The 23,589-nt window shown below is 44.7% G+C and overlaps 1 protein-coding gene across 2 annotated transcripts in view; it reads right to left on the bottom strand.

Moving 5' to 3' along the window:
* Arhgap36 (Rho GTPase activating protein 36) overlaps positions 1–22,827 on the bottom strand; it is a 30,576-nt gene extending 7,749 nt beyond the window's left edge. Inside the window, exons 1-2 of one of the 2 annotated variants that reach the window (XM_059250615.1) lie at positions 22,681–22,827; positions 174–332 (exon numbers count right to left, since the gene is read on the bottom strand). In XM_059250615.1, the coding sequence (XP_059106598.1) occupies positions 174–332; positions 22,681–22,738 (217 nt within the window). In that variant the 5' untranslated portion in view covers positions 22,739–22,827. Of the gene's footprint in view, positions 1–173; positions 427–22,680 lie in introns of those variants that run through there. The other variant, XM_059250614.1, reaches the window with a different exon arrangement.
* Positions 22,828–23,589: the final 762 nt, after the last annotated feature.

Below are 23,589 nucleotides of genomic sequence, written 5' to 3'. Positions count from 1 at the left end.
CTGAAATTCAACAAACAGTATTCAACTCCTGCTTCCTCCGTTCCCGGGGCGCCAGGAGATTGGTCCGATTCCGAGAACCCCTCTCACCCTCCAGGACCTCCAATCTGCCCCATCCCGCCCGGGGGGTCTACTCGCCCCGAAGGCGAGGACGCCACACTCCGGGTATAGCTCACCTCTGTCCGGCTTGAAATCAGAGAGGAAATGTCTGGCCAGGAGTTCTTGGTAAGCAGTCTCCTGCAGCTTCAGGCGCTCCAGCTCGGAGAGGCTGTGAATGGATACCATGTCCATCTTGCTGTCCGGGTTCTGTCCTGGTGCTCCTCCCAGGACGCTCACTAAAAAAATGAAGGCAGACAACAAGAGCAAAAAAAGCATGATTCTGGGACACTGTGTCCTTGCTGCCTTCAGAAAAGGCATGCAGCCACCCATTCTGGAATCGGATGATTATCAAGACTGCATCATCCAACTGTCACTGGACCTGGTAGAGGGAACTATGGGGGGGAGGTAAAGAGGGAGGGAAAACTGGGAGGCGGCTTCACCCTCAAGCAGGGCTGCCTCTAGTAGATTATTCAGAGGGAGAGGAAGAAGAAAAAAAAACTTGAAAAACAAAACCAGCTCTGAACAGATAGGCAGTTCAGAAAAGAGAAAAAAACTAACAAAAAATTAAAGAAAACAGGTTTTTTGAAAATAAGCAACCTTATTTTTAAAGCACTTTGATACAACAATAAGACATAATAGTTTCTATTAATTAATTAAAGCACCGATTTTTTTTTCATGATGATGCTCTAAGCTGTCTGGGTTAGGTAAAGAGAAGGCATCTATCCAAGCTAGGAATACTGTAAGTTTAAATAACTCTTTCAGAAGACAAACTGGACACATGGATCTGGAGCCAAAATTTGTCCCCAGGCCATTTGACCTAGTAATTCCCCTTCTAGGAATCTATTCTAATGAAATTTTGCTACAGACAGGAAACATCATATACAAATGAACCATCCAATAAAAAAAACTACCCCAGAAATGAGATTAGTTATATAGATTATGTAATAGACAGTATGGAAAATGATGCAACCATACATTGATGTCTATAAGGAGATTTTTTTTCAACAACAAATACAAAATATAGACATTATTATCACCTCTATGTGAAGAAAAACATGCATAAACCACTGAAACAAACACACTTAAATTCTAACAAATAGTTTTTAGTAGTAGTATTTTGTTTGCTTTTACTTTCTCTCGTTTATTAAACCTGATTATATTGCATTTCTTGGGGGGGTCAACTTTTATGAAAACAAACTTCATCTCTAGCCCATTTCTAGTAAGACTTTGGACAGAATTAGGGATCAGAGTGAAGTTTGTCTTAATGTAATGGGAAAAGTGTTTTATATGGATTTCCTCCATGGCCCTATCTGATACTGTGCTCAGGCTGCACATCCCTCACTGGAGACCTCCCTGGACCCCACATAGCATCTTTTATGACATCATCTGTTATTCATTTGTTCTTTCAACCATTCATTAAAAGGAAAAAATAAATCTGTATTAATTGCCCACTTTGATACTGCTCCTTTCATAAAAGATTTAATAGTGCAGTGAAAGACATGCACAGGTTAGCAACAGTTTATAAAACCTTTTGATATGTCAGCTGGCAAAGGTATAAACAAAGTACTGTGAGAACAGAAGGAGAAAATATCTATGTCTGCCTGGAGACAGGATCAGGAGGAGGAGGGCAGAGAAGACAGAGAGACAGAGACAGAGATAACAGCTTGTGCAAAGGCAAAGAGATGGAGGAAAGACTGACATCTGCTTAAAGCAATATACAGAAGCTAGAAGATAACCAATGAAAACCCTATAATGTCATGCTAAAAAGGTAGACTTTTTTTTTTCTCCAGGCAATAGGGCACTACTATATGGTTTTAGGCAGAAAGTGACAGAGTCATAGCTGTACTTTTGAAAAATTACAAAGAGCCATGAAAATTATAGTTTGAGTAGAAAGCCTGAAGCAGGTAGATCAGCTAAGGGGCAAAGGATTGGTTACATATGCCAGAGACCCTTCATGGAAATGATAAGATTTAGAGCAAAATTCATTATAATGGAAAGAAAAAGTTTAGGATAGCTTCCAAATTTATGGTTTGTGTGGATATGTTTATGGCTAGTTTCTAGCAGAGAAAGTAATTTGGGACATGGAGAACTAAGCCTTTTGACAAAAGGAAGCAACCTCATACCATTTTTCTAAGCTTTCCTCTCATATGAAGGTTTACAAATATGTTCTATATATTATTCTGGGGGGGGGCTTAAAATTCAAAAATTCAGATAACATGGCTGTTGACAGAGAAGAGGTCAGAAAAATATTTATCATACAGTAGTCTAAATAAATGAGCTATATATTCTAAAAAGAATATATACTTTTTGAGTTTTATCAACAAAATTCTCTTTTACCCACTTACCTTAACAGAAAGTCATAGATACCAGAAATGACTGCCAGATAACTGAGGTCTAGCCTGAGAAAGAACAAGGGCTATTTCTGTGGCTTTTAAATGAAGCCAAGAAGAAAGCCCATAGATTCTAAAGCTTCTTCAACTGCAAAGCACATACCCTGAACCCAAGGTGAACACCAATGCTCAACCACCAAATAACCACCAAAAGTGACCATTTAAACCAAAGGCATATGCATTTAAGCTACAGACTGAACTTCTAGCAAACCCCACCCACAATAGCAAGCCTAAAGTCTACCAAACAAGGGTCTCATCTTGACACAGAGTCTAGCTTTGCCTTCAAATTTCTAATATCCCAGTCCTCCTCCCCTATCCCAGTCCAAACATCTTTGTACCTCTCTTGGAGTTTCAGCTATTTCTTCTTGAGGCTTACCAGAGCTGTTCACTCAAAGAGCAGAGCTGGTTCTTTCCCCAAAAATACAGGATGAAAATAAATCCCTCCCCTCCTCAAAAAAAAGGTGAGAACAAACAGTGAAACCTCAAATCATCATCAGCCTGAAAAGGAGAGGGGGGGGGAGAGGGAGAAGCCTTGGAGAGATGAGTCAGCCTAGATGCTTACAATTCCAAAGGAAATCAAAGGCCTTACAATAAACCGTTTGTCATTTGCCTCTCTGCTTGAACATACAGGGCTGAACTTAACAGCAGTCATAGGCTGCAGTACTGCCAACAAAATTGAGTCCATCTTATGTACCTTTAACCCTCTCAGATCACCAGTAGGCCCCAAGACTATAGCAGAGCTGGGAAGATCAGAATGCCCCCAAAAGAAGCAAATAGGAAACACAAGACTTCAGCACTAAGGGACGGCACAAAACAAGTTCTTTAGGTTTAACCAATCTACTTGTCCTCAATCCTGACTTGCCAAGCTGAACACAAAAGAAGGCTCACCACAGGGAACAAAGTGCCAAGAGACCTCTCTTGCTTCAGTGTCTTCCCCTCCCCCATTCAGCATGCCATGTTTGATCAAAAAGATACCCAAGGAGGAATGTGAAAGCAAATAATCCAAGATATTTGCAAAAATACTTTTTTTTTACACAAACACCTGTAGTGGGCAATAAAGTTAGAGCCAAAGCCAAGCCTTATTATTTCTTAGCTGTATAAGCAGAGAAAAAGCAATTGAATTCTGAGCCTTGGTGAACTGCTCTGTGAAATGGGGAATGGCATGGCTTCTATTTCCACAGTTACGTGTTAAATGAATACTGTGTGTGTGATAAGTAGCAATAGGGGTTTTTTTGCTTTTTTTTTTTTTTTTACTAATTTTTAGTTTTTTGATACATGTAGTATCAAAGATTCTTTGCAGAGCACCCAAATCTTTCTGAAACTGTCAGACTGCAAAAATGATTACATAAAATGGGAATCTGTATTGATGCATTGATTAGTCTCCTCTGCTCAATTTCTACTAAGTTTGAATTAAATTAGCACAGATAAAGAGATCTGGGGATCTATTAGGAAAAAGCTCTGTCTTCTTCACTCTTCAACCTCAAGCATTTTAAATCATCTTACAAGAGTCAAGAAAACTCACTGCATAATTAAATATTGCAAATGCTGTTATTTGAAACAGTAAAATGCAGCTATGTCCCCCAATGTATTTCTCTTTCAAACCACCCAGTTTAACAATATTACCAGCAAAAGATCATGTAATACCATTTAGCTCAGTAAAGGAGTTCAGAAATTAGCAGATACCAAGCAGGAGAATCTTAACAAATGGCAGAGGAACAAATCAAGTATTGAGGAGTGCGAAAAGGGGGGGTGCACCCTTGGGTGGCATGAAGACTGTTCTCCAGGTCCTCCTCAAATTCATGGCACAGATGGGGAAACAAATTAATGTTGAAAAGGTCAACCATTTCAACATGGAGAGGACAAAAATGTTCTCAGCTAACCATAAATCAACAGCCTTCACAATTTGGGGGCCTAATTTACTTTATTGCTCCCCTCAAATAGTTAGGATTGGTCTATCTCTCACCAGTACACATGGATGAAAAAAACGGGGATCACACTGGCTCTGTGGTCTGAATCTCTATTAATTAGGCACCTTGTGGCATCATTAGAATTTTGCTGCAAGCCACTGAAAACTCCTTGGAGTTTGAGAAATTGATAGTGCATGGGGCTGGGTGCCCAGAAGGTATTGCATCTACATTATTCAAATGTGTACAGGCAGTGACAATGGGTAAAGACACCCCCATTAATATATCACAACCTGGGAAAGAGATACAGAGCTCTAGCTGAACACATCTGGGCACTGATTTGGTCTGCTGACACATTACCTCATTCATCTGGAGCATTAATGAGTTAGCCTTTAAGTTGTTATCCATAACCTCCATTTCAGCAAAGGCTGCAGATGCAGTGAACAAAATGACTCATTTTAGCCTATGCGGTGGTGATGCCCCAAGATAATTAAATCTGGGGACAGAGTTCTTCTGTCTATGCAGTCAGCCCATCATGCCATGACAGAAGCTCATAAACTGGAGATAGTATTGTTAAAAATTCTCAAGAAAATCCCTGGGTTTAAAATCTGTTTAAAGAATAGTGTACTATGAGGACTGGAGGGAAACTTATCTGTCACCTAGTCCAAAATCTCTTTTCTTCATTTCAGAAAACTGAGACTCAGAGACTAGACATGAACCCATTTCTCAGTGCCAGGGCATTTTCTACAACCTCATCTCAAGAGCTGCAAGATTTTTGCATTGCTAGATAATGAACTCTCCAGAATGCACACATAATCAAAGGCTAATTCCATAAAGCCAGAGGAAATCATATAGAAGGCAAGCAGCCACCAGATATTACAGCATCTTTGTACAATAAGTACAATTGTCATTCCATAGAAAGAGGGATGCCCTTTTTAAATTTTATAGACTAAAGAAACAACTCCAGCTCAGGGTGGTGAAAGGCAATCTTTTTGCTGTAAACATCCCGAAGGATAGTTTAAACACGGCAATGCGACATCAATACAACACGATCTGGATTTTCTCGCTTTTATCTGCAGTACCTGTCAGGGTGCGTCACAGTGCTGCCATCACAAGCTGTGCCATCTCTTCACCCTTCCACTTGCTACTTCTGTTCAATGGTGGCAGAAGAGGCAAAAAACTAAGATGTTCTATCAATGGGTGGTTAAAAAAATAATGCTTAATTTGCCTTGTGCTTCTCATTTTCTCCAAAGCTTTCTATATGTCTTTTATGTCTAAACTCTGGCACACAGTAGGTGTTCAGTAAGTGTTCATTGGGTGAATCATGGGATTATAAAGTCTAAGGGTTTGCGAGAACATAAAGCTCTTACAATTAAAGCAGCTATCCATGATTCATGAACAAATGAATCATGCCACTTTCTTCTTACAACAACCCCTGGAAAGGAGGTGGGTTGGGATTATCCCCTCTTTACAGAAAACAACAAACTAGAGTTCTTGAGAGCTTGTGGCTTAACTCAAGTTATACAGAAACCATGGGAGAGGTGGGAAGAAAGGCCCCCCTCTGTGTGTATGTGTGTGTCTCTCTCTCCATTTCTCCCACTCCCTCTCTGTCTCTGTCTGTCTGTCTGTCTGTCTGTCTCCATCTCTCTCTCTCTCTGTGTGTGTGTGTGTGTGTGTGTGTGTGTGTGTGTGTGTGTGTGTGTGTGTTTCTGTATATGTGTGTCTGGCTCTCTCTGGCTCTCTCTTCCCTCCCCCCCTCTCTCTGTCTCTCTGTCTCTCTCTCCTCTCTCTCTCTCTCTCTCTCTCTCTCTCTCTCTCTCTCTCTCTCTCTCTCTCTCTCTCTTCTCTTCTCTCTCTCTCTCTCTCTCTCTCTCTCTCTCTCTCTCTCTCTCTCTCTCTCTCTCGTGTGTGTGTGTGTGTGTGTGTGTGTGTGTGTGTGTGTGTGTGTAAGCCTAGATTCAAATCTCAAATCTCAGCCTTACATGTTCAAAAAACCAAGTGTATGGCTTAGAGTGAGAAGTATCTCACTTCTGTGAATCTCAAGTCTATGCCATTATAACAAACACAGTATGTGTTAGCGATGCATATTAACCCAAATGTAGGGTGGGACGAAAAAAATCGTCTAAAGGGTACACTTGTCCCAGAGTGCTCTCTCTCTCTCTCTCTCTCTCTCTCTCTCTCTCTCTCTCTCTCTCTCTCTCTCTCTTTCTCTCCCTCAAAAAATAAAACTCTTCAAGTCAACTTTGCAAGGACTGCTATGCTGAAGTACTTTTATCAGGGACTGAGGGAGAGTCTCTCCCTGATGAAGAATACCCCTGACCCAGCTTTAAAAATTGAAAATGAGTACTCACCTACTGCCAGCAGGAAGCACACTTTAGAGGGGAAAGGAGAGCTAGTTCTTCACTGGGTCTTCCTTCATGGGAGATGCAGTATATGGGGAGATTAGTTTGTGAAATGTAGGGAAAAGTAATTGGGTCACAAAAGGAATTGAATACCCACTGCCTGCTAGAGAGAGAGAGAAAGGGAGAGCTATCTGCATGGAAGGCCCCAGCTCCTGCCCTTGGGATCTTATAGCCTAGTTGAAGGTCACACAAATGTCACATGACTAAAAGAGAGGATCATCATCCTTCCATGTTTCCCTTCACTAATTTAAATCCATTTCCTCTCCTTTTTATTCCTTTAAGGACTATTAAGAATTGACTATATCTCCAGGCCTGCTTGCACTGGACAGACCCTCACTTAATTGTAGGCTTTCAGTACACACTCAGTAAATTCTTCCCGGATATTCACTCTCTCCTCCCACCTATATTCTGCTTACAAACATCCATATACACATTCACATCCCCACACTCTTCCACATATTTATACACTGTGTTCACTATAATAGAGAGAAATGAGAATCGATTAAAGGGAGCATCATGAACCATTTGCCTTTCCAGATCATATCTGTGGCTTCTACACAGCACACACAAGAAAGAAAACACCAGTAGAAACAATCCCCCAGACCATCTGGGCAGAGGTCATATCAAGGAAACCTGTAGAATAAAGAAATACTCATAGCCTAGGCTCAGGGCTTCTCCTTCATTTCTGTGCCCCTCCCCACTCATTTTCCTTCCCTTCAACAAGCACACAATTTTCTGCCAGTTTTCTTTTCAAAGTCCTGTCTGAATAACTGTCATCAGGAATTGGGTCTGTGGGAGATAGTTTCCCCATGTAGTTTCATGAACAGGAATGGCATTTTAAAACTACCTTCAAATACCATATTTCTAAAATATCAGTGTCAAACTACATATTCTCCCTCTCCAAAGTAGACCACTTTCTTCAAAAAGCCTTAGACCAAGAGTCAGGGGTCCTGGGCAAGTCGGTGTGCACCAAGCCCAAAACTGTCATAATTTGTCATCATTATCTTAGAGACAGAGCCCTCTGACTGCAGAGTCCTTGATTATTCTAAGTAAGGGCCTGAATGAACTCCAGGACTGGGGGTCACAGTGATGATGCCATACTTCCTACTCAAAAAAGAGCCCCCCTCCATTCCTCAGTGGATTCAATGGGGCCCATAGTATAGAAGGTGGGGGTACTGAATTGGTCTCCTTCTTGTCCTTATGCAAGCTGGGGCCCCAGCTACAGGCTCTTGAAGGGGGTGGGGCGGGGGGGGCGGTCAGCACAAACTCTGTACCTCCAATCAAGGGGGTTAGCCTCAGCCCGTGGCAGCCACCAGGCAGGGAAGCAAGGCCTTGAGACTGAGTTGGGCTTCGCAGCGCCTGTCCCGCCCCTATGTAGCTTGTGGGAATACTTAATCTGCAAAGTTAAACCAAGACCCTCCCGCGCCCAAAACTACTCTCCGCTGCCCCCCGCCCCCCACCCAGGGTGAACTGAAAAAATTCCGTCTTTTCTCCAAACTCTCCCCTGATGCCTTTACCCGAAAACCCTGCCAACAGGTTCAACACTCTCTGCTCTCCTCTCCCTCCCACACGTCGGACCCTCCAGTGAGAGGACCCTCACCCTCCCTCTTTCGCCACCCCACAGAGGGTCCCACTCGGACCCCTGAAGTCGAGCCCCTGTTCTACCTCTTGGCGACTCTCCTGGTCCGGCCAAGGAATAAGAGGCTTGGAGACCTGCTAGTCAGCCTGGCAATGCGGCCGCTGTAAGTCCTGAGACGAGCTGCAGGCGCTGTGAGCGCTCGGCTCTGCCACTCGGATTTCCCCCACCCTGTGTACAGCTTTCCGCCGGTGGGGTAGGGGCTGATTCATAGCAATTTTCTACACAGCAGTCAGCTCCGTGCTTTAGGCATACCTGTTTGCTGAATTCTCTGGGCTACTCCCACTGTTTTTTAACGTACTCCACAATCTTTTCTCCTCTTATTTAAAACAATCTCATCTTTAAGATTCAGCCCTAAGGGTCCCCTGAGCTTTCCAAATTTCTCCCTCTGCTTCACAGTCTCACATTACAGATGAAGGAAAGGCAGAAGTGGGGTTCAGAAGTTTAAGAAATGTACCCCCAAACACTCTAGCTAGTTTTAGAGCCAAGGTGAGGGTCCACACCTCTTGGTTCCCAGCTTGGCACCCTGCTTGGTATAGCACATTTAATTCCTTCTAACCTGGCACCTATGAGCAGGGAACATCCTTTGTAGACTCTTGGCATGCAAAGGCTGCTTAAAGACCACCACCCACCATATCTTGCCTCACTTTTTCAGCTCCATGTTTCCCACTCTTGTCCAAGGCCTCTGCTCTAAAAAGGTCAGTTTGTTCAAAGTTCAGTAAGCAAGAGAAGCAAACAGTAGCTGCCTTCACAAAGTCCTCCACCCACCTGGATGGCAATGATCTCAGTAACCTCCTTCATCCCATTACTATTATCTTCATTCTTTCTTATTGTTTTTGCATGTCTAGGCATCTGGGGAAGCCAAATGACCATGCATCTAAAATGTCTTCCAAAACTCCCCTTTTCTAATCTGTAGCCTAACAATCATATCTACAAATCAACATCATATCAAGCAACAACTTATTGACAATGAGAGTGTAGCTCCAATATTCTCCGCTGATGCTCCAAAAGCAATATGGTGCTGTGTTGCAAGCTCTCCAATGAGAGAAACTTCCAATGCACAATGGCTTCCCCTTGCAACTGAATTTCTTGCTCTCTTGGGTCAAGTCAGTGGGGAATGGGAGACTGTGGTTGTTAAAAGGCAAAAGAATAGAGAAGGTGAGAGTCCAGAATGTTAAAGACTATGTATGAGCCCAGCAAGGAAAAAGGAAAAAGAAGCAGAATCCACGCAAAGGAAAGAAGGATGAAAGGAGAAAAGAATAGTTAGAGAGCAGCTGCTCATTCTGGGTATACATGGCTACAAAGAATGTCCAGGAAGGCATGGCCTTACTTCTCCAAAGACTAAGTAAGACACGTGACTCTGAAGAATCCAGATTAGAAGAGAGATCCAGAAGCTCAGTGGAAATTTTCTTTTCAGAAAAGGGGGAAGGGAAGAGGGGGATGAGAGGGAATACAGTAGAGCACTGGAGATAGAGATAGAGATGAGAGAGAGAGAGAGAGAGAGAGAGAGAGAGAGAGAGAGAGAGAGAGAAGCTTCTGGGTTTGGCTATATGTGTGTATTGTTTGGGGTTCAAGTACTACCATCACTACCACCAGGATGATCTTGAGCTCTCCCCCTGCTCCCCCCTAAAAATTAAATAAATCTTACCCCACTCAGAAGTATAATTGAAATGCTCAGGATGAGTTTGCTCTCCATTGAAGGAGAGGCTGCCTTCCTCTCTTGTTGGAAATGGGCTGGGTGCCTCCCCTTTATACATTCTAGAGCACCAGACCAGGAGATGGAGAAAAGGAGGGAGGGAGTATTTGAGGCTGGTCCAATTGTCTCTGGCATATTCATCCTCATTCTCTCTCTCCCTGTCTCCCTCTCTAGAGTTTCCTGCAGCCCCTCCTTCTGGCCCTGGCAGCCTTGTCCCTAGTCCTCACTGCAGCAGCCTGCAGACAATTCCCTCTTCCTTGTGATAAGGGGCTGATACTGGGTTCATCTTTCTACTAATATTTGCTTTGGGTGGTACTGGAGACTTGTTTCAGGGTCTTGGGCCAGCCACTGAGCTACATCCTAGTTATGGTGCTTGTCTTTTAAGGTGGAAGTTTAGACTGGCATGACAGAGAAAGACTAGATTTGGGGAGGAGGGTATGTTATCAGAGATGGAAAAAAAACACTTAAGTAACCAGCAACATATTAGTGTTGGAAGGCAGAAGGGAGGCATAATTTAAACCTGAATTCATAGGAAGCCAATTTAGGCAGAAGACTGGCAAGTTGCTGGCGTAAATTGCAATGATTGCTGTGGTAACATAAATACACAGAGGCGATCTTAAGTATTAAATAGGTCCAACAGTGAGTGTTGCTAGGCCTGGCCTCAGGTTTCTCAACTGCAAAATAGGAGAATACATGTTTACCCTCAGGGTGCTTTGTAGAAAAGTGAGCAGATAGCATCTGCAAACACTGAGCACTTGCTTTAGTACTGAAGCCCTGAGAGGAAAAAGAACTTGTCCAGGATCACCAAACAAATGGTAGAATCAAATGAGAACCCAACTCTTCCTCGCACACCCCTGGCCCTAGGAGGAGTGCTTTGCATCCTACTTTCTTCTCTAAGAAGGCTGCCAGGACTGTCCTTTGGGATTTCATGAGGTAGAAGTAGGGAGGCCAGTTAGGAGTTGACTCTGTGCATATAAATGTAGTCCCTCTATCACTTAGTCTCAGCCTCAGGGGACTGAGGCTCAGGCTCCTGTCTGATCCCCCTTCTCATCACCATTCAGGTAATCTCTCTGTGTTATCTTGATTCATTGCCACTTCAGCACCAACTCTGCTGCCCAACTCCTAGGTGGTGACTCACCCTTTGGCTGGCTAAGGCCTCTGCCCTCCAGGAAAGAGGCTTTCTCCTTAATTGATTGCAGAAGCCTCAGCTGCATTTAAAAAAAAAAGGAAAAGAAAAAAAAAAAACACCCTTCCAGCCAGACTTAGAGATGAAGGGCTTTGAGGAGGAATAGAATAGCCCCTTGCCCACAATGGATAAATACCCTTTATCCCCACAATGCCTGTAGTGCCACTATTGGAGTCCCCCTTCTGTGTTCTTTACAATATTTTTTTTGAACCTCCAAGTCTGTGTTGCCAGGGGATTTCACCCAGGACATGTCTGTTCTGCATTACAGTTGGGCTGTGTTTCTAGCACTGTGTTAGACACTGGTAGAACATGAACTAATGATTGTTCACTATAAATTTACGAACGTTAATGTACCACCTTGGTAAGGGGGAGAGTAGGTGAGAGGAGTAAGAAGTTCCTGTGATGGGGCAACTTCAAGAACTAGAGCTGTGACTAGGAGTTTTTTTATGGTTGGAGAGTGACATCACTAAGTCATCCACACAGGTATTTCCCTTCAACACAGAACACTGCTTAAGAAACTGAAAAGTTAATTGAACCCCTGTCCACTCATTGCCTTCCTGATCTGGCTTAGTGGCATCAGCTAGTGGCCAAGACCTTCAAAACTGTCCTGATTCCTGTCCCCAAGCCCACATATCCTTATATTTTTGATAAGGGTCCCTGAAGGAAGATGTCTTTTATATGTCAACGCCCCAACTGCCCTGCTTCTTAAGCCAGCGACTTGCCAACGTAGTCATCTACAAAGTGGCAGCATGAGAATTCGAACCACTGACCACTTGGAAACCCACAGGCTTTGCACATAACTTTATGCGAACTGGCTCTCGGTATCGGTATCGGGAAGGAAAGACTTTATCTTCCTCCATTTCCCTTGCCCGTGGTCCATCTCCACAGAAAAAGAACACAAGCAAAAAAAAAAAAAAAAAACGGGAGCCTAAACCGTCATCTGTCCATGGAAAACTGTGAAATGACCCCGATAGCCTGCTTACAGCAGGATGGGACCTTGGAGTTTCCGACTGAGGCTAAGGTGCAAGAAGTGTAAACCACCTTAAGCTACTCTGCCGCCCCCTGCCGCTGGTGGTTTCAAGTCCGCGGTCCATATGTGCAGGGAGCGCAGGGCTTGAGTGCTAAGGAAAAAAGAGAAGGGGGGGAGATGGGGGGAGGAAGGGAGGGATGAGGGAGAAGGGGGGAGAAGGGGGAGAAGAGGGAGAAGGGAGGAAAGGGGGAAGGGGTAGAAGGGGGAGGAGGAAGGGAGGAGAAGAGGGGAGGGGGGAAGGGAGAGAGTGAGAGAGAGAGAGAGAGAGAGAGAGAGAGTGCGAGCGCTCTGACTGTGTGAGAGCAGAAACAAGCTCGTGCTAGGCTGCAAAAAGCCATGCCAGATTTGCTGCTGTAAAGGGAGGGGGGTCTTTTATTGCTTCCTACTGTGTGTCAAGCACAGAGTCAGTGATTTCTAATTGCCACTATCTTTTATGTAGTAAATCTGTTGCTGTGCAAAATAATGAGCTCTCCATTAAGAGAAGTCTTCGAGATAGAAGCTAGGGGGTTCGCAAAAAAAGCTTCTATACAAATCTCAACTCTTTACTTTTTGAAACCAATAAAGCCCCACACTCCTCAGATGTCCACTCCTAGGGATAAAAAAGAAGTTGCACACCCTGGGGGAGGGGCAGAGGTCAAATAGATGGGACAGGGGGAGGGTACTTGGAGGAGGAGCTTCCAGCGGGGTCGACCACAATCTGAGTCAGGGTCCTCGCAGAGTGCTCGCGCCTGCTAGCGAAATCCCGGGACTTTCCTGTTTTCCTGGGTTCCGACTGGACCATACCTGGACCCAACTCACTGTCTTGGCCTGGGACAGAGGGGCTACACCCTCAGGTCAAAGGGAAAAGAGCCTCTGTGCCCGCTCCGCCTTGCACGCCCATCCTCCCTCCTTTCTTCCCCGCCTCCACTCCTCGCCCCCTTCTCTTCCGCACTGAAAGAAGGAGGGGGCGGGCTGTATGTGTATGTATGTATTCATGTACTCGTGTAAGCGCGCGCGGGTACCATACATCTGTGTATGTGTTTGTGTGTGGCCAGACGTATGTGTGCAAGGGGGGTGGGGGTGAGGTGCATGTTTTAACCCAAGTGTTTGGTGTGGTGTCTTTGCTCTCTGACAGGAGGAGGCATGTGTTTGTGCTGTTTGTGTGTGCATGCTTGTAGGATGTATGATTCTGCCTGACTGAGTGACTATGAGGGTGCGGTCTGGATATAGGTGTGTTCGATGTGTAATTCTGCCGGGGTCTGTGGTTCTGCTGTGGTGAGTGTATGGAGGTTAACAGTGTGTGTGCCTACTGAAGCTTGTGTGCATATGTATATTTGGTGTGTGCTTACACTCAGATGTAGTATGTCAGTGTGGTTTTACAGGTAGTGTTTATTGTGGTGTGTAGAGTGTGCATCTGTGAGTAAGGCACCTCTATAAGTGTACTGAAATGCTTGTGTTCAAAGATTTGTGCATGTGAGGATTTTATGTGTATTTTAATTGATAAGTTCAAGTATGTGGTTTGAATGTGTGTGTCCGTTTCTATGCTTGCACAGAGGATTGAATACAGTGTGTCTTGGAGGGAGACCATGGGAGTGTATGGGTGTGAAAGCACAGGTTATTTAGAAGAATCCAGGTGATCTTTTGTATGCTGTGTGTGTGTGTGTGTGTGTGTGTGTGTGTGTGTGTGTACAAGCACAGGGTTATTTAGAAGAACCCAGGTGATCTTTTGCATGCTCTCTCTCTCTCTCTGTGTGTGTGTGTGTGTGTGTGTGTGTGTGTGTGTGTGTGTGTGTACATTGCACCAAGATTTGATCAAGGAAGGAGGTATGGGCTGGCTACCCCAGCAGGGGCACCAACAGGCTTGATCTCCTCGGTGGAGGTCAGCTCTCCCATCGCCTCGCCTCGCTGTGCCTGCCAAATTTGCTGAGGCAGGGTGTGAACTTACCTGCTGCTTAAAGAATGAAGAGGAGGGGCTTCGCGGGATTTGACCAGGTAGGGTGCCTAATGCGCGGCACAGGGGCTAGTGGGAGGAATCTGGAAAGATCGTTGGTCCCTGACCCATGTCACCACCACCCCACCAGGAGGTCCCAGTTAGTCTCCAGCTGAGCACAACTATTTGTTCAAGGCCTGGCTGTTTCACACCTCTTTGACTTTGTGTGGGCAGATTCAGTTGCCTGGAAGCCCTTTCCCCCTGGGCCTAATGACAAACTCCTACTTATTTTTCTAAGACTTAACTCAAGAATCATAAAACTTTCTCTGCTTTTTTCTACCCCTCCCTCCTAGTTGAGGGCTCCCTCCTCTGGGCTATCACAATTACACTCTTCATACTTATGACGTGATCATACATAATTGCATTTAATAGACCCTCCCTTCAAATGTGGGGCTGCAACAGAGACCACCTGGTATATAGGAGGAATGATGATAATCATCATAATACTGTTTTCATTTATTAAGCACTTCCTGTGTACCAGGCATGGTGCTAAGTGTCATTATATGTATTATCTCCTTCAGTCCTCACAATGAGGCTGAGAGGTAGTTAGAGGTATAATTATCACTATTTTACACTTCAGAAATCAGGTTCAGAGTAGTTAAGTCCTCTTCCCAATGTCATGCAGATCACAGGAGGCAGAGCTGGTATTTGAACTCAGGTCTGCCCTGCTCCCTAAAATCATTCTGCTATAGCAGGCAGCTTCAATAAAAGTGCTCTGATTCCTGCTAGACAGTGAAGTCTTTATCAAACAGTATCATTTCCCAGGGCTTCTTTCTTTTGAGTTTACTGACAGTACCAAGAGTACTCAGCATAATTACTTTGTCTGTCTCTCTTCACCATCTAATTGCACCTCACCCCCTCCAGTTCTGGGAGCTCTCCTCAGGCTGGTGCTGAAAGAAAAGCAAGAATGAGTGTTTTTCTCTGGTCATAGCACGGCAGAATTGAAAATGGGGAGGAATGGAGGTAAGGGACAAGGAGGGAGTATGGGACTGTTTCACAGCTCCCCCAGACCTGTTCTTATAGCAGCCCTAGCAGAAGCTGCTACTCAGTGAATTGCATATCAAACTTCACATAGAAAGACAAGTAGAACCCCCCTCAAAATAATTACTGAATGGGCCCTATTTTGTGTTATTCATGCTTGGGGGGTCACTGTGCTTGCCTAACGAGGCTCATGCTGCTCTACTGCCTTCCAATCGGCTTCATCTGAGAAATTCTAATTAAAACAATACATTGCATTTGGGAGAACACATTTATGGGGGGCGTGGTGTCAGCCTAGTCACAGCCAAAGGATGGCTGGAAGCACTGGCTCCCAACTGAGCCCCCAGGGAACCATCCTGGACTGCTGCAAAGAGGTCAGGGGGTGGAGAGAGAGGGACAATTCAATGGTGGTGAGTCACTTTGCCACTTTTCAGGGGGGAAAGTGAGAAGCACGATTTAAATTGCCACTGTTATTATTGTGCCCTTTCAACTGGCACAAATGAGCCTCGTGTATGGATGAAAAGCAGTAGGAACATCCATAAAGCTGCCCCCCAGCTGGGCCTAGGTCAGCACCTCATCCTGGGTAGGGCGGGGCAGGAAAAGCATTGCTTAAAGTATTAGGTACACAGAAAGGCTTCTTTGGGGGTAGAAAAAGACTAGAGGTGAAAGGTCTGAGATTCACAGGACAGAGACCACCTGAAACCTTTGATTTCACTACACTTACATCTGTACAAGGAGCTCAGACAAAATTCATCTCTCTCAGCAGCTGGTCTTAGGCATTCAGCCCTGCACAGGTCACTCAGACAACCCCACCCTTCCCTTCTGAACATACCAGCTTCATTTCTGGCCAACCAGTTGTGTCCTCTCTGTTCTCTTCCTGTCCTGTGTCCCATTCCCAACACACACACACACACACACACACACACACACACACACACACACACACACACACCGTACACCAATTTCCTTATATCTTAAAATAGCTACCATAAGTTTCCCTTTCTTTGGAGTATGGGAAGTTTGTCCCTCCAGAATGAGGACTAAATGAAGTATTGTAAAGATGAAAGTACCTTAGTGCCTCCAGATTACTTTTCAACATAAACTGAGATTTGTTTGCCTTCATCCTAAAACCATAAGGATCTACAGGCTCAAGGCAATAAAATGTGAATCTTACTGAGGAAAGAGATCTTCATTTCCCCATGAAAATAACGTCATTGAGCATCAGGTCTTTTATCTTTTCTGTGGGAGCTGATAAAAATCACAGGCATTGGAGTAAGAGAGCTCTGAAGTTGTATTCCAGCTAGGTCACACTTGCTGTGTAGCCTTGGGAAGGTAACTTCATTTCTCTAAGCCTCAGTTTCCCCACCTGCAAAATGGCTGCCTTAGAATTGCTTAGATGACAAAAGGAGATGAACCACAGAATGCACCAGCCAAAAACCTGACACTCAAAACCAATGTTCAAGAAAAGGTTAGTTAACCCCCTTCTTCATTTTCCCGCCCTTTCTCATGGAGCACAGAGTATCTCAGCCAGGAGGTTAGTGCCACTGACTAAGCTGACAATGTTTATCATTACTAGTTTATCTGACTCTTGAAACACCCCCCTTCTTCTAGGATGATGTATTGGCCAGCCGAATGCAGACCCAGAAGAACTGGACCTTAAGTCCAATTCTCACTCTGCAGTTTCTCCTGGCAGTGTTAATGAGACCTGGGTTTGAGATGTAATACTCCACAAAAGAATTTCTGAAACCTTTTACTACATGTTCAGACTTCCCTAACCCCAGCTGCAGCTCCAGCCCCAATCTTGCCTCCTAAATAGGTGCTATTGTGCTTTAAAAAAATGAGAGACTATTTCTTGCCAAGATTGCCTTACAATTTTTTCGTATTTTCCCCTCATCTCTACCCTGGAAATCAAGAAATAGTTCCTAAGTTCTAGCAAACCCCAAGAGGAAGAGGAATATGGGGGGGGGAATCATGGTTCTCTGAGAGATATGACAGAATCAAAGTTAAGTCTCTATTGAGTACATATTTGTTCCCAGTTAAAGGAAAACTAACTCTCCCCTTTGTCAAAAATGGTGACATGGGACAAGACCCTATTCTGTGCCCCTTCCTCCCTGATGCTATTGCCTCCCTCTAGAGACCAAAGCAAGTTTACTACAAGCTAAAGTGAGTTACACTTGAGCCAAGAGTAAGGCTAAGAGATGGGGGTGGCTGATGGTCTGGGTGGGTATATTTCTAGAGAGGGACCAAAACTACAAAAGATGAGAAAAGTACTGATATTCACAGGGGCCAGAGCTCTGAGAGGCCAGCTTTTTGATGTTCTTTGTCTTTGAAAGATGCTTTAAATCCCACCCTCTCCTTTACCAAAGTGTCATACATGTTCCTGTCCCTCACCAACCCTTGGCACCCACTCTGCAAGATATTATTATAGCAGTAGTTCTATGTGCATCTGAGATGGTCCTGAGGCCTCTGCTTTGAGAGGAAAAGTGAGAGGGATAACAAGAGTCAGCCAAACCATACAGAGAACAGTTGGAGCAGCACTTTAGGACAAGCCCAAAGAGCTGCATGGGTTCCTTATAAAGCAGAGACCTACCGGCTGCTGGGTACTGCATGCCCATCCCAGGAAGTAGCGTGGTTTCTCAAGAGGTGTATCTGAGACGTGACAGGCTTTGCCAAGGCTCCTCAAACATCCCATCTACCACTTCTGCGCATGCATGTGAGAACAAATGATACTGCCAGAAGGAAACAGAACTCGTTTCCTAGTGACTCATAGTCCCAGCTCTAAGGACACAGGTGGTATTTGCACTGCACCTCCCCATTGAAATGTGCACTTGTTCACAGAAAGGGATCTATAAGCCATCCGAGAATTCAAACTCCAGAATTTGGAGCCTGGGCAAGGCATCGCCAATGATATCATATTGACCACTTTGGAAATATCTGCTGTATGGCAGTAGTGTATTTGGAGTTTTTGTAGTTACAGTCTCTTCTACTTTCACTCAAAGTTTTAAGTTAGACCAAAAGGGATTGTAATTTTTCCCCAGTCACTGTGTAAAAATGAGCAAATTACAGAACTTTTCTGGCTTTTTCTTTAAACCAGGGAGAATAATACCTTGGAGAGTTGTTCTAGAGGTAAAAAGAAGTAGTTTGTGTAAAGTGCCTGGTTGTTGGTAAATATTTGGAGAAGAAACAGAATATATATCTTTTGATACCTAAAACATAAAAGTCATTTCATATAATTTCATGTGCAACAATAATGATAAGTATTACTGTCATTAATAACCCAACAATGTAGGCATGTCACTTTAAGAGAAGCGAAGTAACAGGCTTGTAACAACACTGTAGGATCAGGCTTAGGAGGCTAGGACTCCAACCAGTTGTGCCTTTTTCTCACCCAGCAATAGGGGACATTTCACAGACATCAGGAAGATAATGATGAGCTGACTTGATGTAGTCATTATATTTAAACAAAAACTCAAAGGGAAAAATGTTTAGAATGAACTATGTATAATGGAATTTATGTCTAGTGTATAAATTGATTGTATGTCACAGCTCTTTGATTACTCCTTTTATCACCTTTTAAAGCTTAAAGAATAATTTAAGGACAAATTTTATGCAGATTTAAGAAAACAGTGCAAAAACAAAAGAACCCAAGTACTGGTTTGCTACTTTTATGGAATCTCCCAGAATTTTCTTCTGGTCTTTCCCAAATGCACTTGTGACAGCTCTGATCATGCCATTTGCCATGCTATGATGTGTTCTTCACGGACCCCATTTTTATGGTTGTATACTATCTATCAAGTAGATATGTCATAAAGTTTATTTAGCCACTGCACTATTGTTGGACATTTAGGTTGTTTTACTAGCTAAGTGTGAAAACAAGGGAATGATGTTGATTTCACAATTGCCATAATCACCTTCAGGGACCTGGTGTCCTGCTCTCCCAATGTTCAATGTGCTTTCGGTCATTTGATATTTAAGCTTGATGAATGTGAGCTCTACTGCTAGAGCCTGGGGTACATTTGCCAGCTTTCATCACGCAAATTCTGCACTTCATCCTCCTGGTAACAAGTGTGTGGCTGGACCTGTTAAGCTTAACTCTAGCCCTCATACTTTTTTTTTCTTTATGAGGAAATGTCTTGAGGTGGAAAGAAGTCATTCACAAAGAAATTTTTGAAATTGATGTCCTTAGTGAATTGCATATTTATCTGATCCCCTGATCAGGGGAGTGTGGTGTCTCATTGACAATTTTGCTCTTGATCTGGAAAATAATCTTACTGTTGCCCACTTAGGCCTGGTCTCAGCAAATAGGTATCATCTCTAGGAAAAGATTAAATTTGTATGTGAAGTGGACCTCAGGATCCCTCCAGTTTCAGAGTTTGGGCTGTAATATGGAAGTTCTATTGCTTAAGGCCAAATCTTAAGCCAAGAGTGAACTGGGAAGAGAATTTCAAATGGGTCAATGGTGCTGTCCCTTTCCTTGAGAAAGAAGGCCTTTCTGCCATCCCCATGTCTCCCAGATCTTAGTGATATCTTTTCCAAAGGCCTTCATTTAACTATCCATTGACACTGCCAACCTCAAAAGATTGCTCTGACAAAGGAACTATTTAGAATACCTCCCACATTCTGCTCAATCTGTGGCCGTCTATCTCTCACACCTCGGATGTCTACAGATTTTTAAAAGGCATTTGGAAAGAGGAGCCAAGGGCAATTATAATGTCATAGACTATCAATAATTATTCCACTCCCAAAGTTACTCTTCATGTTGCTGTTGCAGTTTTTCCAGTGGGGGTACAATATAGTATACTCTTACCTGGTCAAAATTTGTACCCTAGCCTTTATTTTATATTTAAAAGTGATGTTGTGTAACTTAAGTGAGACCATGCATGTAAAGCTGAGCTCAAAGTCCCAGCATTTAGGTAGCACTTTTTATACACTAACTGTTATTGTGTGGGTAATAGACCTGGTGTAGGCAGTGCTGTGTACTATAGAAACATTTGATGGACAGAGCTCACTAGTTGGAAATGTAGCAGAAAAGAGAAAGTCTTGCACTTGTGTTTAAATACTGACTAAACAGAGAATGGCCACTGTGAAAAGAACTTGTGTTTACTTAAGTTTTAAAGTAGCTTTACTTGAAAATAACTGCACTATGAATAGTCTTTCTATCAAATGTGTAGAACTTGCATAGGATGTGTGCATGGCACATGTGTATGATGTGAGTAGTATTGTGTTGTATGGGAATTATGTAATCCATGTATAGTGCATTTATGTTTGTTCATGCTTTGTGAGGGAGTATGCACGGATTTGGGATGTGTACAAATATACACATTCATGACTATGTACATTTGTGCTTTGGGTGCAGTGTAGGCTTCCAGAAGAGGGTAAGTCAGCCATTTAGGGCTATATTTACAGGGCACAGCTGGAAATCCTCTTTTGGTCTGGTTGTTGGCATTTATAACTTGGCGCATGTTCCAAGAGGAGCAACTAGAGGTGGGCCCTGCAAATATCAAACCAATGAAGAAACTGGGGAGGTTAGAACGAGATAAGAACTGGCCAAAAGTGGTAGGATAGAGAAGGTTGACAGTGTCCCATTCCAGAGTCACAAGTAGAAACCCCCAGGACATAAATTACCCTTTGATTATGATAGACCTTGTTTTATGATGGGAATGGGATTTCTTGTGTGATACTGACTTCCTCCTTCATAAGGAGGAGCCTTCATAACCTTGATCTTATTGGAGTCACACAACAGCCTTCAAGGGTGTTCAAGACTTAAGGCCTTAAAAGGCATAAGACTCCTTCTTTTCCTCCCTCCCTCGTGCCCTCCTTCCTTCTCCCTCTTTCTATTTCTTTCCCCTTCTCCCTTCCTCCCCCATCTTACTATAGCTCAGGCTGGCCTCAAACTTCCTACTTAGCCTAGGTGGACCTTGAACTCTCTATCCTCCTGCTTCAACATTCCTAGTTCTGACTTTACCAGGCTAATGCCACTACACCCAGCTTCTCTCTGTTTCTTTCTTTCTTTCTTTCTTTCTTTCTTTCTTTCTTTCTTTTCTTTTCTTTTCTTTCCTTCCTTCCTTACTTCTTTATTTTTTTCTTTCACCAGGGTCTCACACTTTACAGACATAGAAAAGAAAACCTTTAACCTTCAGTGGCTGCACTCTCCTTTTTAAGCTCAGAGGGCTTATGGCCTCTCAGAGTATGTACTTGAACTGGCTAAGCTGTTCCAGTCTCTTAGCAGGAAACTAGACTACTGGGATGGTTGTCAGCAGGGTGCTGGGGTTGGCAAGAACTAAAATCAGATCTCTGATGAATTAAGTTTCTTTGGCCTCTCCTCTTGCTGCCTCCCCTCCCTTGCCAGTGAGGGGGCAGAAGAAAGCAGAGACAACTCCAGGTTTGGTCTATGGCTGGCGACCAATGACGCATTCTCACCAATATAGATTTTGGAGTTGGAGACTATGGAAAAACAGGTGGCTGGGGGCAGGTGGCAGCATGAAGGGGGTGGGGCTTGTCAAAGGGAAGTGAAGGACAGTGTAGATTGGAGTGTGGGGGCTGATTCCTAGGGAATCTCCAAAATAACGCACCAGCCTCCTGAAACTTTAAAAAAGAAAAGTTTTCCCAATCTGCTGTGTGGAAGAAGGCATTTCCAGAAGGGTGAAATGGGATTCACAACTTTCACAGGAGCCGTGAAGTTTACATATTTGTGCCCTCTATTCCATGGGGGTAAGGGAACCAAGCACTGATCTCAGTTACCCAAGAAAAGACCCAGAATAAAGACCCCAGGCCTCTCTACAACTGAGAACTTGGGGCAATGAGCAGTTAGCAGAGCCTAAACTGTCCCAGATTTACTGCCAACTCCGTGGGGGACCTTGGGCAGGCCTTTCCCTTGTCTGGGCTTCAATGTCATCATCTCTTAAATGGAGGGGTTGAATTAGACGACTCAAATGGGCCAGGGCTGCTATACTTTAATTGAGATTGGGACAGTGGGGACAAGCTTTAAGGCGAAAGGAAACCCCACTTCCAAGTCGGGGTCTCTGGGTTCTGGTTGCCCCTCAAGAGAAGGTCCTCCTGGGACCTTTAGAGCCCCTGGGTTGGGGGACGGCTTGCTGGCCAGGAGGCTCTGGCTGTCCCGGCCTGAGCATAGAGCCAGGGACTCCTCCCCCGCACTCGCCCCGCGTCCCGCGGAACCATTAGTGCGATTGCTCTGAGTTCCCGGCAAAGCTGGTGATTTATGCGGGTCCTCGACGGGGCAGTCCCTCGAGCCAAGAACAATTAGCTAAAAGCCAGCGGGAAAGGAGGCAAGAGGGGGTGGGGAGCCAAGCCCTAGGGCACCCAGCCGGGGCTGCAGCCCCCGGCAGCCCCCAGCTGAGCACCCCAGCCCTGCGACAAGGTGGGCCCCACTCACCACGGCGGGGGCGGGGCTCAAAGGCCGATGCGAAAAGGCAGTCCAGCATCCACGCCATAACCAGTGCTGAGTGCCCGGCAGCCTCGCAGCTAACCTCCGTGCAGTCGCCCCGCAAGGCTTGCTCTAAGTAGCCCCCGGTGACCACGCCCTAGGCCGCACCCTGCACCCAGCTCTGAGAATCTTGGTCACCGGACACCTCAAGCGTGTCACAAAGGGGGCAGGGCCTCATGGGAGGCCCCCTCCCTCCGGAGGGGAGGGCCTCTGGCCCTGCAGCCCCTTCCCCCACCCATGCAGAGGGAGTCCAAGACACAGCTCCTGTCCAGAGAAGCTGTGACTCTGAAGACAGTACCCTGCCCCTACCCTCTGGCAGCTCACATTTTGAAGGGTAAAGACACCTTAGCCCTGGTGAGCCCCAAATCTGAGAAGGAGTGAAGGTCCTTCCTGGACCCCCAGTTGCCCTTGGTGGAACATTTAAAATCAGGCTTGTTTCCAGAAGCTCCGCTTGAGGACAACATGGTGCACCTGTCCCAGGGAACCTCAGCTCTGAGGGTGAGACTTTATCCCAGCCCCTAGAAATCCCACGTTTTAGGGAGGTCATCTCAGCTGTCAGGAGGCTCAGTCTCAGCGGAAATTAGTACTGGCCCCCTAACCCCTGAATCTAAATGAGGCCTGAATCCTTGGGAACATTTCTCACTCCTGTCTACGACTCCCCTCACCCATTTTCGGAGAATCCTCACCTCAGATATTGTAGCGCCAAATCCTATATGGATTTTAAAACACTGATTCTTTGTAGAGGACCTAGAGTGTAAATAGAAGACATGTTTTGTTTTCCCCCCAGGAAGAATCGGAGAGGAATTTTATAGCCCTGGCCTTGAGATTTTCTCAGGAAAGTGAGCAATGTTCTACCTG

Source organism: Peromyscus eremicus, chromosome X (assembly GCF_949786415.1).
Source record: "Peromyscus eremicus chromosome X, PerEre_H2_v1, whole genome shotgun sequence".
NCBI classification, from domain to species: domain Eukaryota; kingdom Metazoa; phylum Chordata; class Mammalia; order Rodentia; family Cricetidae; genus Peromyscus; species Peromyscus eremicus.
This window is presented reverse-complemented; position numbering and strand designations above follow the sequence as displayed.